Source organism: Eriocheir sinensis, chromosome 57 (assembly GCF_024679095.1).
Source record: "Eriocheir sinensis breed Jianghai 21 chromosome 57, ASM2467909v1, whole genome shotgun sequence".
In the NCBI taxonomy this organism is placed as follows: domain Eukaryota; kingdom Metazoa; phylum Arthropoda; class Malacostraca; order Decapoda; family Varunidae; genus Eriocheir; species Eriocheir sinensis.
In genome coordinates this window covers 5,078,249-5,093,521 of record NC_066565.1, presented here as the reverse complement: position 1 = coordinate 5,093,521, position 15,273 = coordinate 5,078,249, and the positions used below count along the sequence as shown (strand labels likewise).

Below are 15,273 nucleotides of genomic sequence, written 5' to 3'. Positions count from 1 at the left end.
GCCTTGGTTCAGTTTTTTAATGCTACTGAGTGTGACTTTTTTTCCTGGTTTTGTTCAATGCTACTGTGAAAACTTTCTTTGCCTTTATTCTGTAACTTTTTCTGGTTTTGTTCAATGTTAAAATGCTACTGTGAAAACTTTCTTTGCCTTTATTCTGTAACTTTTTCTGGTTTTGTTCAATGTTAAAATGCTACTGTGAAAACTTTCTTTGCCTCTATTCTGTAACTTTTTTATGGTTTTGTTCAATGTTAAAATGCTACTGTGAAAACTTTCTTTGCCTCTATTCTGTAACTTTTTTATGGTTTTGTTCAATGTTAAAATGCTACTGTGAAAACTTTCTTTGCCTCTATTCTGTAACTTTTTTTCCTGGTTTTGTTCAATGTTAAAATGCTACTGTGTGTGATTGACTTTCTTTGCCTCTATCTATTCAATAACTTTTTTCTGGTTTTGTTCAATAACGTTACTCAGCCTTAACAGTTTTCAGCTTTTCCTCTGCTTCTGCACAATGTTACATCACCCTGGGCTTGTAACAGCTTTCAGTAACCCTTCATAACTTGTACTAATGCTTTGTTAAGTAACCCCAAGCACAGGATTTACTCTTTGCTCCTATTCAACAGCTGGCATTGCTCAAGTGGCTTTCTAATCCCTGCAGGTAATTCAAACATTTACCATTCACCGGGAGCAACATTTCCCTCACTACGCTGCCGGGCTAAAACAACAGCAACTCCCCATCTGTCCTATGAGCCTTGAGTGCAACACCTTTCCCTTCACCTCTCCTTGCTCCAGACACACTTCCCTTTCTTCCGCACCTCCACATAATTCAAGTTTTCCTCCACCTCTTAAAGCACACATTTCCTTGCCTGTCACACCTCCTAGACACTCCATCCCACACATTTCCTTGCCCATCACACCTCCTAGACACTCCATCCTTACCTACCTCCACATCATCTAGTGTCACATCCCTTTCTTATCAGACTAACATATTTTCCTTACAGCGTCTCCTCATGTCCTATACGCCTTTAGTGAAACACCTTTCCCTTCACTACTACTTGGCTTATGACCTTTCCTGCACTACCAATCAGCTTATTACCTCTTCCTTCACTACCAATCAGCTTGTAACCTTTCCTTTCAATACCAATCAGCTTGTAACCTTTCCTTTCAATACCAATGCATTTATAATCTTCTCCTTCACAACCAATCAGCTTAGAACCTTCTCCTTCACTACCAATCACTTATAATCTTCACCAGACTTTTCCTTCAGTACAAAACGCTGTGCTAGGTCGCCCCGCCTCGCTGATCAACGCAGAAATACAAGACGACCGGACTGTGATGGCCTTACAAATGGGTGCGTGTGCGCGAGTGGTTGCAAGGTGAGAGCGTGGCTGCGGCAAGTGTGTGTGTGCGTACTTCTAAGTGGTCTATTGGTGCACACATACACACATGCGTTCACAAGCCCATGCCTCTATCACATGGGAGCTTAAGGCTACTTGTTACTTGCAGACTGAGGAAGTGAAGAAGGCATTGAACTGTCCGTCATATCATACATGTCATGGCTCAGAGGAGGAGGAGGAGGATTCTCTCTCTCTCTCTCTCTCTCTCTCCACACACAGTCATTACCTCCAGGCTTTAAAATTTTCCTCCATCTCTCCTTGCTCCACACTTCCCTTTCCTCCACACCTCCACATAATCCAAGTTTTCCTCCACCTCTCCACTTACACACATTTCCTTGCCTACTGCACCTCCACGCACTCTTTCCTTTCCTCCACACCTCCACGTAATCCAAGTTTTCCTCCACCTCTTAAAGCACACATCCTTCCCTGCCTGTCACACCCCCAGACACACCATCCTCACCTCCACATCCCTTTTCTTCCACATCAACCCAGAGACAATTCACCTTCTTGGCTTCCTCCTGTCCATCGCTCCACCATCTATGTGCGTGTGTGTGGTGGTGGTGGAGATTGCTGAAGTCAGATCTACTATACTCTATGACTGACTGTGGTGTGGTGTGGTGTTAGTATGTTGTGTGGTGGTGGTGGTGTGGTTTAGATGCAGTGTATGTGAGACTGAGCGAGGTGGTGCGTGACTAGACGAAAAAAATAAAAGGAAGGAAGAGACAAGGAAGTAGAAAATAAAGACGAGGAGGAAGAAACTGAGAAAAGGAAAGAAGGAAGAGAGAAAAGAATGGCAAAAAAAAGTAGAGAAAAAAGAAAATGAGAAGGGGAGAAGAAGAGGAAGAGGAGGAGGGAGCGTACTGATGTAAAAAATAAAGAGGAGGAGGAAGAAACTAAAAAAGGAAAAGAAGGAAAAGTAGGAAGAGAGAAAAGAATGGTAAAATAAGTAGAGAAAAAAGAAAATGAGAAGAGAAGAAGAGGAAGAAGAGGAGGGAGTGTACTGGTGTTAAAAGTAGAGAGAGAAAAGAATAGTAAAAAAAGAGTAGAGAAAATGAGAAGAGAGGAAGAAAAGGGAGAAGAAGAGGAAGAAGAGGAGGGAGTGTACCAGTGTTAAAAGTAGAGAGAGAAAAGAATAGTAAAAGAGTAGAGAAAATGAGAAGAGAGGAAGAAAAGGGAGAAGAAGAGGAAGAAACGGAGGAGGAGGGAGTGCACTGGTGTATAATGGTGGTGTTATTCTCTCTCTCTCTCTCTCTCTCTCTCTCTCTCTCTCTCTCTCTCTCTCTCTCAAAAGTGTGGTGTTGGTGTGATATAAGGGTGTAAGTCAGGTCAAGCTGGTATGGTATGAGAACTATAAGTGTAAGGGGTGGTGGTGAGTGATTAGGGTGTTGGAAGTGGTAATGAAGTGGTGTTGTGCCCTTGTATTTGGTCTACACAATGTGGTGGTGGTGGTGGTGGTGCAAGTGATCCAGGGAGGTGGTGGTGGTGGTGGTTGTCGCTCACACTGGGTTGGTGTGGTTAGGCTGCACCACCACCTCTTCCAGGCCTGTTGGGGGAAGGGAATGGTGAACAGATGGTACGTTATTCAATTATCACTCCCTTACACTATCCATTCATCTCTCTCTCTCTCACACACATACACACACCGGAACTTAGGGATCGGACGTATGAGGGGAGACTCAATAGCATGGGGCTCACAACCCTGGAGAGAAGAAGAGAGGAGACCTGATAGCGGTGTACAGGGTGGCGAGCGGGGTGGAGAATCTGGACAGAGAGGACCTGTGTGTGTGGAGCGAGAGAGAAACGAGAGGACATGGAAAGAAGTTGAGGGCGACCACGTGTAGGCGAGATGTGGAAAAAGTTTAGCTTCACAAACAGAAGCATTGAGCTGTGGAATAAACTGGAGGAGGAGGTGGTTTGTGCAAGAAACATTCATGATTTTAAGGAAAAGTTGGATAAGAGTGGATATGGAGACGGGACAGCGCGAGTGTAGCTCTTTTCCCGTACGTCACAACCAGGTAAACACACACACACACACACACACACACACACACACACACCTCTCTCTCTTTCAAACACACACGCACCCTCTCTCCAACAAACACCCACGCACACTACCTATTTCTCTTTCCAACACACGCACACATACACACTCTCTCCAACGCACACACACACACACACACACACACCCTCTCTCTAACAAACATACACCCACACACACACGTCCACACACTCACTCTGGCCGTTGTGGTTGTTGGTGTAGGCGGTGAAGGCCATCTCGCTCTCATCCTCGTCGGCCCAGCGCTCCGTCGGCCCCAGCAGCCCATCCATGTCCTCGTCAATGCAGCGCTGCGGGTACGTCACACCGTCCCCGAGGCTGAGAGAAGGGGAGCAGGTGGCGGTCAGCAGTGGACGTAGTGGTGGTAAGGAAGGGGGCTTGAGTATTAGGGTATTTATTTATTTCTCTTGTTTGAATTTCTAAGCTGTTTGTTTTGACAGTAGTAATTCTCTGGGTTTTGATTCTGATGTTATGTAAGACAAGGACAAACAGTAAGTGTGGATTAGGATCATATCAAAGTGTGTTCTTTTTCCATCAATGTGAATCTTTGGATTATTCAAATAGTACAGAGTGTTACTGTTGTGTTACGACTACAACTTTCACAAAGGTGAGATACATAAAAATAAGTTACTAAATTTTACTGTTATTTCTCCTTAAACAACTACTTGGATGAAAAACAGGAGTAAGGAAAAATTTAAGGGAGGAAAGGGTCAACATTAGTAAGAGGAGGCGGTGCAGCGATCCCTCATCACGGCCCACACTTGAGGAGCGACAAAGTCTGGCTGTGGTTTATTCCTTTGGGGAACGTTCACCCGCTGGTGCACCATTCCAACAACAGTCCTTCCCAGCAACTGACAAAACAATGCTCACACTATGCCTACAACTCCTGTCATGCCTCTGAGTTAGACTTGATATATTTTCCCCACATTGCCATCATTATAACTGACTCATATATCCAAAAATAAATGATGCCAATGTCCACACCAGGTAAAGGAATGGACCTGTCAGCATGGAGAGCATTGTTTCTGAGAGATGCTGCGCTGGGGTGAGGTGAGCATGTAGATGGATGGAGGGATTATTTACCAAACAGTGCACAGTCTTGGTCTTGCCGGCACTACTCCGTGATCTGTTACGATTCGTCAGCGTTATGTTATTTTACATCAGTTCTTAACTAATTCAGCAGCAATAGGTTACTTTTTTTTACAGGTTTGCTCAGTAAATAAATGACTGACTTACTTGACAAACTGCTTGCCAATTAACATCACAATGTCAACTATATTCACCAAACTGACAAACATACCCAATGGTCCCATGGGTGTCTGTGCTGTGTGGGGACACTGAGGGCGGCTTTCACAGTCGTTTTGTTTGTTTTGATCGTTACCAATGGCTGTTATCGCCGCTGTAGTATTTCCACATAAAAATGGACGATGGGGTGGTGGCGGCTGCGGGGTTAGCCTAGCCCCGCACCTTGCCACACACTCTCAACACCTCTCGCTTCCTCTGCAGCTGCCACTACCCCATAGGCCAGTTTCACGTGGAAAACTATAGCGTCGATCGCCGCCATTGGTAACGATCAAAACAAACAAAGTGACTGTGAAAGCGCCCCTTAGAGCTGAAGAGAATTGCTCCCTTATTCTCAGACTCTTTTGGCTCTCAACAAGTATTTCCCAAGCCCACAAAAAACATTAGTTGGGTTTTCGTGAGTTTTTCACATTCACGATGCAGGAGCCTTGTCAAACTGTCACTAGGCTCATAAAACTACCCATAGAAATACTAACACAACCAAAGTCTTAACAATGTGGGTGTGTGGGCCCTGAGGTGCCTAAAAATACTGGCCTTCATCTCAGAACGGATCACTGCACGGCTTCCTCACTGTCTACACAAACTACCACATTGCAGGAAGCAGCGGAAGGAAGGAAGGAAGGCAGGGACAAGAAGGGAAGGGAAAGGGAAACAAAGGAAGGAAGGGAAAGGGAAAGACAGGAAGGAAGATTAAAGGAAACAAAGGAAGGCATACAGACAACAGACATGGAGGAATGGGAGTGAGAATGAGTTAGGGTACACACACACACACACACACACACACACACACACACGTATCACAAGACTAAGATGTGATGAAAGCAATCCACACACAATAAAAAAACAAGGCAGTAGTTAAAAGATAATAAATAAATGGTTATCCTTAAACTTCCACTGATTAAAGGGAAGGGAAAGGAAGAGGAGAGAATGTGTGCAAGTTGAACCATCGCCCAGCATGCATGTAGCGACTCCAAACACAGCCGGGTGAGAGGAAGCAAGACAAACGGAAATAGAGCGAGGTGCGTAAATGTGGAAACAAATGCTCGACTCTGAAACGGACGAACAAAACTGAATGAAGAGAAGTGTCGTGTAAAAGGAAGATAAGGAAAGAAATGCCCAAATCTACAGCCAGGCGAGAGGAAGCAAGGTAAATGTAAATGAAGCGAGGGAAGTAAATATGGAGACAAATGCTTGAATCTGAAACGGACGAACAAAACTGAATGAAGAGAAGTGTCGTGTAAAAGGAAGATAAGGAAAGAAATGCCCAAATCTACAGCCAGGCGAGAGGAAGCAAGGTAAATGTAAATGAAGCGAGGGAAGTAAATACGGAGACAAATGCTTGAATCTGAAACGGACGAATAAAACTGGATGAAGAGAAGTTACGACAAAAGTAAAATAAGGAAAGAATGCCTGTCTTAACCCGGTAGCAGCAGGGATCATGTTTCTTAATGGACCCTCTAAGCGAGAAAAATGACAAAAAATCATCACTCACACAAACCATTTCATAATATATATCAACGCATTTGTGATCAGATTATGCATCATCTATTTTTGGGGGTCTATCATGCCACAAATTTGGCCCGTCACTGCTACCGGGTAAATGGAATAACAAAAAGGAAGAGAGGTATTATATTTAAGTCATATATAGAAATAAATGCTCAAATCTCAATGGGACAAACAAAATTGAAAGAAGAAATCTCGCAAGGACAAAGTTGAATGAAGAGAAGTATCATAGAAAAGTCAAATATGGAAACAAGTACAGTCATCCCTCAAATAGTACGGTTTCCAATAGTTCGGTTTCGGTTTTATGTGGATTTTCATAGATGATTTTTTTAGGATTTTTAAATTTCCCAACGAGCAAGAAATTCAAAAATCCTTAAAAGATCTTCCATGACAATCCGTATAAAACCAAAACTGAACTATTGGAAACTGTACTATTTGAGGGGCAGCTGTACTCCAGTCTCAAAAGAAATAACAAAATCAAAGGGAAAGTGTCACTGTATTAGGGGGCATTACACAGGGCAAATTTTCCGTGGATCTTCAGTCAAACCACGATTTCCGCTGGCGTGATTCTCATATTTCCGTGGTTTTCTGACGTGTCCACGATCTTCCAAAGCTACGGTAGATTTCACCGAAGGACGACGGTATTACTCACCATCATCATCAGCAGCAATAACAAGAAACAAATGAGAACCACGCCAGCGGAAATTGTGGTTTGACTGAACATCCACGGAAAATTTGCCCAGTGTAATGGCCCCTCAAGTCATGTATGGCAAAAGATACTGAGCTCAGGGGACGAACAAAATTGAATGAAGATAAGTATTGCATGAGTACGGAATCATCGTAAAATCTCAACGGATCAAACAAAAGTACAGGGAGAGGTACTGTAGAAAAGTTGTATTTTTAACCAATTTTTCGTGGCTAGGGTGAGTGACACATGGATAGCAATTCCCCGGACGTTAAACTTTTTCATGACGGAAAGTTTTGTTTAATCGGCGCAACATCTGTGGTCATATGCCGGGGAGAGACAGAAGGGGAAGGAATTATAGGAGAAGCGAACAGATCCCAGGAGACGGGACACAACCCCCAATTAATGCCTGGTACCCATTCACTGCTGGGTGGACAGGGGCGTAGGGTATCGGAAAAGCCGCCCAAATTTTTCCACTCCGCCCGGGAATCGAACCTGGGCTCTCTCAGTTGGTTTTTCATGACAATACGTATGAGTAAGTATAAGCGAGCAAATATACAAACTATTGCTTTAATCCTGGCAGAAATAGGGGAGTAAACTTTTGTATGAGTCTATGGTAAGCACACAGGCCACATGCAGCTATGGCGTATGCAGAGCCATAGTATAGGAGAGTGTGGCCACCTGCACCACAGGGGTCATGTTGTTGCCAAAAGAGCTGCGGGAAACTCAAACTAATGCTGCTACAATAGTGTTTTTTATGCTGTAGCCGTGGTCAGGATCTCGAAGAAGTGCCCAGTTGGAAAGTTGGAAAGTTTCGTTTGGTCGGCGCAACTTCTGTGGTCCCGAAAATGAACCTCTCTTTCGGCCACCTCTTTTGATTCTTTTTTAGGAGCAGCGAGTAGCGGGCTTTTATTTATTATTGTTTCCCTTTTTTTGTGCCCTTTAGCGGTCTCCTTTGTTGAAAAAAATAAATAAATAAATAAATAAAAAAATGACGGAGACAGAAGGGGAAGGAATTAAAGAAGGGAACGGATTCCAGGAGACGGGACACAACCCCCGTTTAATACCTGGTACCCATTCACTGCTGGGTGGACAGGGGCATATGGTATTGGAAAAGCCGCCCAAATTTTTCCACTCTGCCCAGGAGTCAAACCCGGGCTCTCTCGGTGAGAAGAGGAAGGAGGAAACACAAGCAAAAAGAGAGAGAAAAAAAAAAAAGGAAAAAAATGAAGGAAGGAAGAGAGGAAGAGTGTGTGAGTATGATCCGTCAAGCAAGGCACTGGTGTTGTGATAGACGGTATGTGTGTTAACCACTGCACCACGAAGCCCCCAGAGGTACCCAGCGCGCACACACAAAAAAATCCCTCTATCAGCATCTTATTGAATTTTGCACAGCTCTTTCAGTAACAACATTCTGCCGGTGATGAAGGTGGCCACTCTCCTGTTGTATGGATCATCGTATGTCCCTAACTTTACCTTTAACCCGGTAGCAACGGCGATCATGTTTCTTAATGGTCCCTCCAATTGAGAAAAATGAGAAAAAATCACCCCCCACACAAACCATTTCATAATATATATCAAAGCATTTGCGATCAGATTATGTATCATCTATTTTTTGGGGTTTATATCATGGCACAAATTTGGCCCGTCGCTGCTACATGGTAAAGCCACAAATTTGCCCCGTCGCTGCTACATGGTAAAGTCACAAATTTGGCCCGTTGCTGCTACATGGTAAAGTCACAAATTTGGCCCGTCGCTGCTACACGGTAAAGTCACAAATTTGGCCCGTCGCTGCTACATGGTAAAGTCACAAATTTGGCCCGTCGCTGCTACACGGTAAAGTCACAAATTTGCCCCGTCGCTGCTACACGGTAAAGTCACAAATTTGGCCCGTTGCTGCTACATGGTAAAGTCACAAATTTGGCCCGTCGCTGCTACACGGTAAAGTCACAAATTTGGCCCGTCACTGCTACACGGTAAAGCCACAAATTTGCCCCGTCGCTGTTACACGGTAAAGCCACAAATTTGGCCCGTCGCTGCTACATGGTAAAGTCACAAATTTGGCCCATCGCTGCTACACGGTAAAGCCACAAATTTGCCCCGTCGCTGCTACCGGGTTAAATACACCAAAACAAAGCTTTAACTCGGCAATACTGGACCATGTGCTCTCTGGCTAAACACTGCACTTATTACAGGGTGCCGAGACAACAGCTGAGAGTGAAGTGTGTGAATGCTATCGACAACACAAGCCATACAGAGGAAGAAATGGAAGAGAAAATTGTTGAAGTTTTTAATAATAATAATGGGAGAGAAAGTGCTGTAGGAGTTAGTAATAATAATAATGGAAGAAAAATTGCTGTAGAAGTTTGTAATAATAATAATAATAATAATAATAATAATAATAATAATAATAACAATGTCCCTCGAATGTCAGGAAGATGAAGATATGGTATTAATTCTCTCTCTCTCTCTCTCTCTCTCTCTCTCTCTCTCTCTCTCTCTCTCTCTCTATCTTCATATTCCTTTCTTTTTCTCTTTCTTCCTTTCTCATTTTTTTTTGTCTCCTTATCTGGTATTTCTTTCTTCCTTTTTCTTTTTTCTTCATTTTCTCTCTCTCTCTCTCTCTCTCTCTCTCTCTCTCTCTCTCTCTCTCTCTCTCTCTCTCTCGACCTCAATCATTCATGAGATATAAGTAAGCAAACAAAAACAAAAGAAGCACGAAATCAAACTCTAGACTAATCACAGTGACAACCAACTCAAAATCTACATCAATACAACACTACATAAACTCTTAAGTGTCTGAAATAAACTACTCAACTCTACATCTCTAAACGCTGTGTGTGTGTGCGTGTGTGAGGGGACAGGGAACAGATGAGGGGGAGACGAAATGAACGAGAGAGGAAGGAAGGAAGAGAGGAAACAGAATACCACACAAACCTAGATAAAGAGGAAGACAAAAATAAAGAAGAGAATGAAGTAAATGAGAATAAGGAAGAAGGAAGGAGAGGGAACAGATGAACGAGAGGAGAAGGAAGGATGAGAGGAAACAGAATACCACACAAACCTAGATAAAGAGGGAGACAAGAATAAAGAAGAGAATAAAGAAAATGAGAATGGGAAGGAAGGAAGGAGAGGAGGCATGGAGGGGGAACAGATGAAGGGGAGACAAGGCAAACGAGAGAAGAAGGAAGGAAGAGAGGAAACAGAACACCACACAAACCTAGATAAAGAGGAAGAAAAGAATAAAGAAAAGAAGGAAATGAGAATGGGGAGGAAGGGAGAAAAGGAAACACACACTAACTAGAAAGGGGGAAGACAGACTAAACAAAGGGAGATAAACACACACACATACTAACAAAGGGAGGAGATAAATAGGTGAACAAAGGGAGGGGACAAAGGGAGACAAAAATAGACCAACAGGCAAAGAAAGGGAGATAAAACAGACCAAATGAAGGGAGAAATACAAACAGATGAGCAAAGGGAGAGAAATACACACAAAGGGAGGGAGATAAACAGATGAACAGACAAACAAAGGGAGATAAAAAGACCAAATAAAGGGAGGGAACTACAAACAGATAAACAAACAAAGGGAGAGAGATACAGACAGACAAAGGGAGGGAGATACAAACACACAAACAAACAAAGGGAGAAATACAAACAGATAAACAAACAAAGGGAGAGAGATACAGAGACAAAGGGAGAGAGATACAGACAGACAAAGGGAGGGAGATACAAACACACAAACAAACAAACAAAGGGAGATAAAAAAGACCAAATGAAGGGAGAACAACAAACATGAATAGACAAAGGGAGAGAGATACAAAGGGAGGGAGATTACAGACAAAGGGAGGGAGATACAAACACACGAACACACAAACAAAGGGAGATAAAACAGACCAAATGAAGGGAGAAAACAAAGAAAGGGAGATTACAGACAAAGGGAGGGAGATACAAACACATGAACACACAAACAAAGGGAGATAAAACAGACCAAATGAAGGGAGGAATACAAACAGATAAACAAAGGGAGAGAGATACAGACAGACAAAGGGAGGGAGATACAAACACATGAACACACAAACAAAGGGAGATAAAACAGACCAAACAAAGGGAGAGAAACAAAAACATATGAAAAAAGGGAGAGAAATACAGACAAAGGGAGGGAGATTACAGACAAACACACCAACAGACCAAGGGGGTAAACACAAACACAAACACACACACACACATACGGACGAGGGAAAGGGAGGGAAGGGAAGGGGTGTGGAGGGGAGGGATCTGACTACATGGCTACGGGGGTTTCTGGGGTGCAAGAACGGGACTCTCTCTGTGGGGTGTGGGGTGGGTTGGTGTGTACGGGGTGACGGTTCAACCAATACCTCTCTCTTAACTTTACAAGCACTGTCCGTCTGCAAAGAGAAGCACAACAGCTGTTAAGACCACCTGCGGCATATGTGTTTGTTTGTGTGTTTGTGTGTTTGTTCGTTCGTCTGTGTGGTTGTCTGTCTTGTGTTTTCCTGTATTTTGTATTATTATTTTTTTTTACAGCTAAGGAGACAGTTCAAGGGCGTAAAGGAAAATATATATATAAAAAAAAGCCCGCTACTTACTGCTCCTGAATAGAGGTCAAAGGAGTGTCCAAAGAGAGGTCAATTTCGGGAGGAATGTATGTATGTTTGTTTCTTTGTTTCTCTCTTATCTTCTGCTTGTTTGTGTGTTTGTGTGTTTGTTTATCTGTCTGTGTTTGTCTGTCGTGTGGTTTTCCTGTTTTCCTTGTATGTTTGTTTGTTTGTTTGTTTGTTTCTCTCTTATCTTCTATTCTGTCTGTCTGTCTGTTATTTTGTCTCTCGTCTCGTTTTGTCTTGTTTCGTCTCGTTTCCTCTTGTCTCGTCTTATCTCTATTTACTTATCTTTATCTTTTATTTGTTTTGTTTAAGTTTTCTGTATGTATTTTTTTGTCTCTGGTTCTCAAGTCCGTCTGTCTATCTATGTTTGTCTATCTATCTATGTATAGGTATTTTCAGTAGTGTCACCGACAACTCAAATGAGAGCAAACAGACGCAAACGGGATCAAACGTCCTCCGTGACGTGTTTGCCCAAAAGGCAATCGCGAGCAAACGCCAGCAAACGCTTTTCATCGTCCAATCAGCGAGTAGTAACCACGGCACACAGCAGCCAAGTTCCCGCAGGAATGTATTTTGAAGAATAAAATATAGAACATAATGCTCTTTGAGACCCAGAAAGTTGTTGTTGTTTAAATAAATATTTATTTTCTTGTCATTTCACATTAAAAAGAACCTTTAGTGAAAATGCCACAAGGCAAGGGAAAGAAGGGAAGATGATGCGTTTTCTGATGACGTTTGGCATCTGTCTGACCGCCCGGCAGCGTTGTCCGACTGTTTCGTGGCCGTGGCTTTAAACCCGGACCAGAGCTGTTTGTTCGTATGTTGGTGCGTTTCTTGCATCATCTCTTAACATAATCATCATGTGCGGGCGAGGAAATATATATTTTTGCAGTATTATAGTTGACACCAAACTAAAACAAGGACAAAATTAGAGTTGGCTCAGAACTCATACATGCAAACTGTAAACACAACTCCTGCCACCCAGGAGTCATCTGTGCCGCTGGCTGAGGGGCATAGACAAAGAATTAAGCACAGGTGGTCTGTGGTCATCCTCTAGGAACAAATCGTCAAATTCCTCCATCTTCCTACTTCCAACAGTGTGTGCACCATGAGTATTTGGGTCTGAAGGGTGATGTACACCAGGTATTCCTGGGCGGTGGTGCCTGTCGTCTGGCAGCGGGGCTGTAATTCGTTTTCAGTAAAAATACTGTTTTGTTTACGATCGTTTGACTTGTCGGTGACACTACTGAAAATGCCTCATCTGTCTGCCTGCCTGCCTGCCTGCCTGTCTGTCTCTTTACTGATTTCCACAAACAATGACTTTTCTGACCCTTCACATCAACAAGTTTCCTGAGGCGTCGGCATTTCCCAAGGACGATGGCTTGCTAAGGGAGTCCAATTCTATGCGGTGAGAAGCTAAATGCCTTCAGCCGGTGCAAAGGATCACGCTGACAAAGCTAACAAAACCCTTCCGCTGGGCTGCCGCTATGAAGGATCCGGACCAACACAAACACGGCTACTAATATTTGGGGTCTAGTTATGCACCACTTTGTTATATGGGCTGTATTTAAAGTTTGGGTTATATAGATTAAAAGTGTATAGATTGTTTTGTAGCGAATGACTAACACCAAGTCTTCTATCTGTATTAATGTTTGGGGTCTATAGAAGTACGGTTATGTTGTATGAATGACCTGGTTCTCTGTCTGGTGTTAGTGTACTCCATCCTGCCCCAGTAAAGGTTCTAACTCCACCTCTCCACCTGGTCCTCTGTCTGGTGTTAGTGTACTCCATCCTGCCCCAGTAAAGGTTCTAACTCCACCTCTCCACCTGGTCCTCTGTCTGGTGTTAGTGTACTCCATCCTGCCCCAGTAAAGGTTCTAACTCCACCTCTCCACCTGGTTCTCTGTATGGTGTTAGTGTGCTCCATCCTGCCCCAGTAAAGGTTCTAACTCCACCTCTCCACCTGGTTCTCTGTCTGGTGTTAGTGTACTCCATCCTGCCCCAGTAAAGGTTCTAACTCCACCTCTCCACCTGGTCCTCTGTATGGTGTTAGTGTACTCCATCCTGCCCCAGTAAAGGTTCTAACTCCACCTCTCCACCTGGTTCTCTGTCTGGTGTTAGTGTACTCCATCCTGCCCCAGTAAAGGTTCTAACTCCACCTCTCCACCTGGTTCTCTGTCTGGTGTTAGTGTACTCCATCCTGCCCCAGTAAAGGTTCTGACTCCACCTCTCCACCTGGTCCTCTGTCTGGTGTTAGTGTACTCCATCCTGCCCTGGCAAAGGCTCTAATACTACCTCTCCACCTGGTCCTCTGTCTGGTGTTAGTGTACTCCATCCTGCCCCAGTAAAGGTTTTAACTCCACCTCTCTGCCTGGTCCTCTGTCTGGTGTTAGTGTACTCCATCCTGCCCCGGTAAAGGTTTTAACTCCACCTCTCCACCTGGTCCTCTGTCTGGTGTTAGTGTACTCCATCCTGCCCCGGTAAAGGTTTTAACTCCACCTCTCTGCCTGGTCCTCTGTCTGGTGTTAGTGTACTCCATCCTGCCCCAGTAAAGGTTCTAATTCCACCTCTCCACCTGGTCCTCTGTCTGGTGTTAGTGTACTCCATCCTGCCCCGGTAAAGGTTCTAACTCCACCTCTCCACCTGGTCCTCTGTCTGGTGTTAGTGTACTCCATCCTGCTCTGACAAAGGTTCTAATTTCATCTCTCCACCTGGTCCTCTGTCTGGTGTTAGTGTACTCCATCCTACTCTGACAAAGGTTCTAATTTCATCTCTCCACCTGGTCCTCTGTCTGGTGTTAGTGTACTCCATCCTGCCCCGGTAAAGGTTTTAATTCCACCTCTCCACCTGGTCCTCTGTCTGGTGTTAGTGTACTCCATCCTGCCCCGGTAAAGGTTTTAATTCCACCTCTCCACCTGGTCCTCTGTCTGGTGTTAGTGTACTCCATCCTGCCCTGGTAAAGGTTCTAATTCCACCTCTCCACCTGGTCCTCTGTCTGGTGTTAGTGTACTCCATCCTGCCCCGGTAAAGGTTCTAACTCCACCTCTCCACCTGGTCCTCTGTCTGGTGTTAGTGTACTCCATCCTGCCCCAGTAAAGGTTCTAACTCCACCTCTCCACCTGGTTCTCTGTCTGGTGTTAGTGTACTCCATCCTGCCCTGGTAAAGGTTCTAATACTACCTCTCTGCCTGGTCCTGTCTTCCCTAACATCTATTTTTAGGTTGGTTAGTTTGGTTGTCTGTCTGTTATCATTTCTGTGTGACCTGTGATGAGCGTTTCCCTCGAGTACTGTGACTCCTCAAGGCCTGACAAAAGGTTAATCATATGAGGGTTTGTGTTTACATACATTGCCGCTGAACTGTCACTCAAAACATAGCTGCTTAGTTGTTGTTTAGCTTTACCATTATTATTATTGTTATTATTATTATCATTATCATTACTTCCTGCCATGCTGCAAGAATAAGTGTGTCAATCAGCAAAGCCATGAACCAAACCATGCATATTTAACCCGGTAGCAGCAGGGATCATGTTTCTTAATGGTCCCTCTAAGCGAGAAAAATGAGAAAAAATCACCCCTCACACAAACCATTTCATAATACATATCAAAGCATCATCTAATTTGGGGCAGTTATATCATGGCACAAATTTGGCCCATCGCTTCTACACGGTAAAGCCACAAATTTGGCCCGTCACTGCTACACGGTAAAGCCAT

At 43.9% G+C, this 15,273-nt stretch overlaps 1 protein-coding gene and 1 long non-coding RNA gene across 11 annotated transcripts in view; both read right to left on the bottom strand.

Moving 5' to 3' along the window:
• Positions 1-161: 161 nt before the first annotated feature.
• Positions 162-15,273, bottom strand: part of LOC126984693 (palmitoyltransferase ZDHHC20-B-like) — a 40,342-nt gene continuing 25,230 nt past the window's right edge. For 3 of the 9 annotated variants that reach the window (XM_050838586.1, XM_050838588.1, XM_050838587.1), the window contains 2 exons: positions 3,626-3,765; positions 162-2,934 (listed from right to left, as the gene is read on the bottom strand). In XM_050838586.1, the coding sequence (XP_050694543.1) occupies positions 2,888-2,934; positions 3,626-3,765 (187 nt within the window). In that variant the 3' untranslated portion in view covers positions 162-2,887. The remainder of the gene's footprint in view (positions 2,935-3,625; positions 3,766-15,273) is intronic. The other 6 variants (XR_007737461.1, XR_007737460.1, XR_007737462.1 and 3 more) reach the window with 6 other exon arrangements.
• Positions 9,638-14,753, bottom strand: LOC126984697 (uncharacterized). Of its 2 annotated transcripts, none has more exons than XR_007737465.1 (3): positions 14,546-14,753; positions 14,138-14,205; positions 9,638-13,457 (listed from the first exon to the last, which is right to left on the bottom strand). It is a non-coding gene; the product is annotated as an uncharacterized LOC126984697 (long non-coding RNA). The 2 variants fall into 2 exon arrangements; XR_007737466.1 differs by having other exon boundaries at positions 14,410-14,546.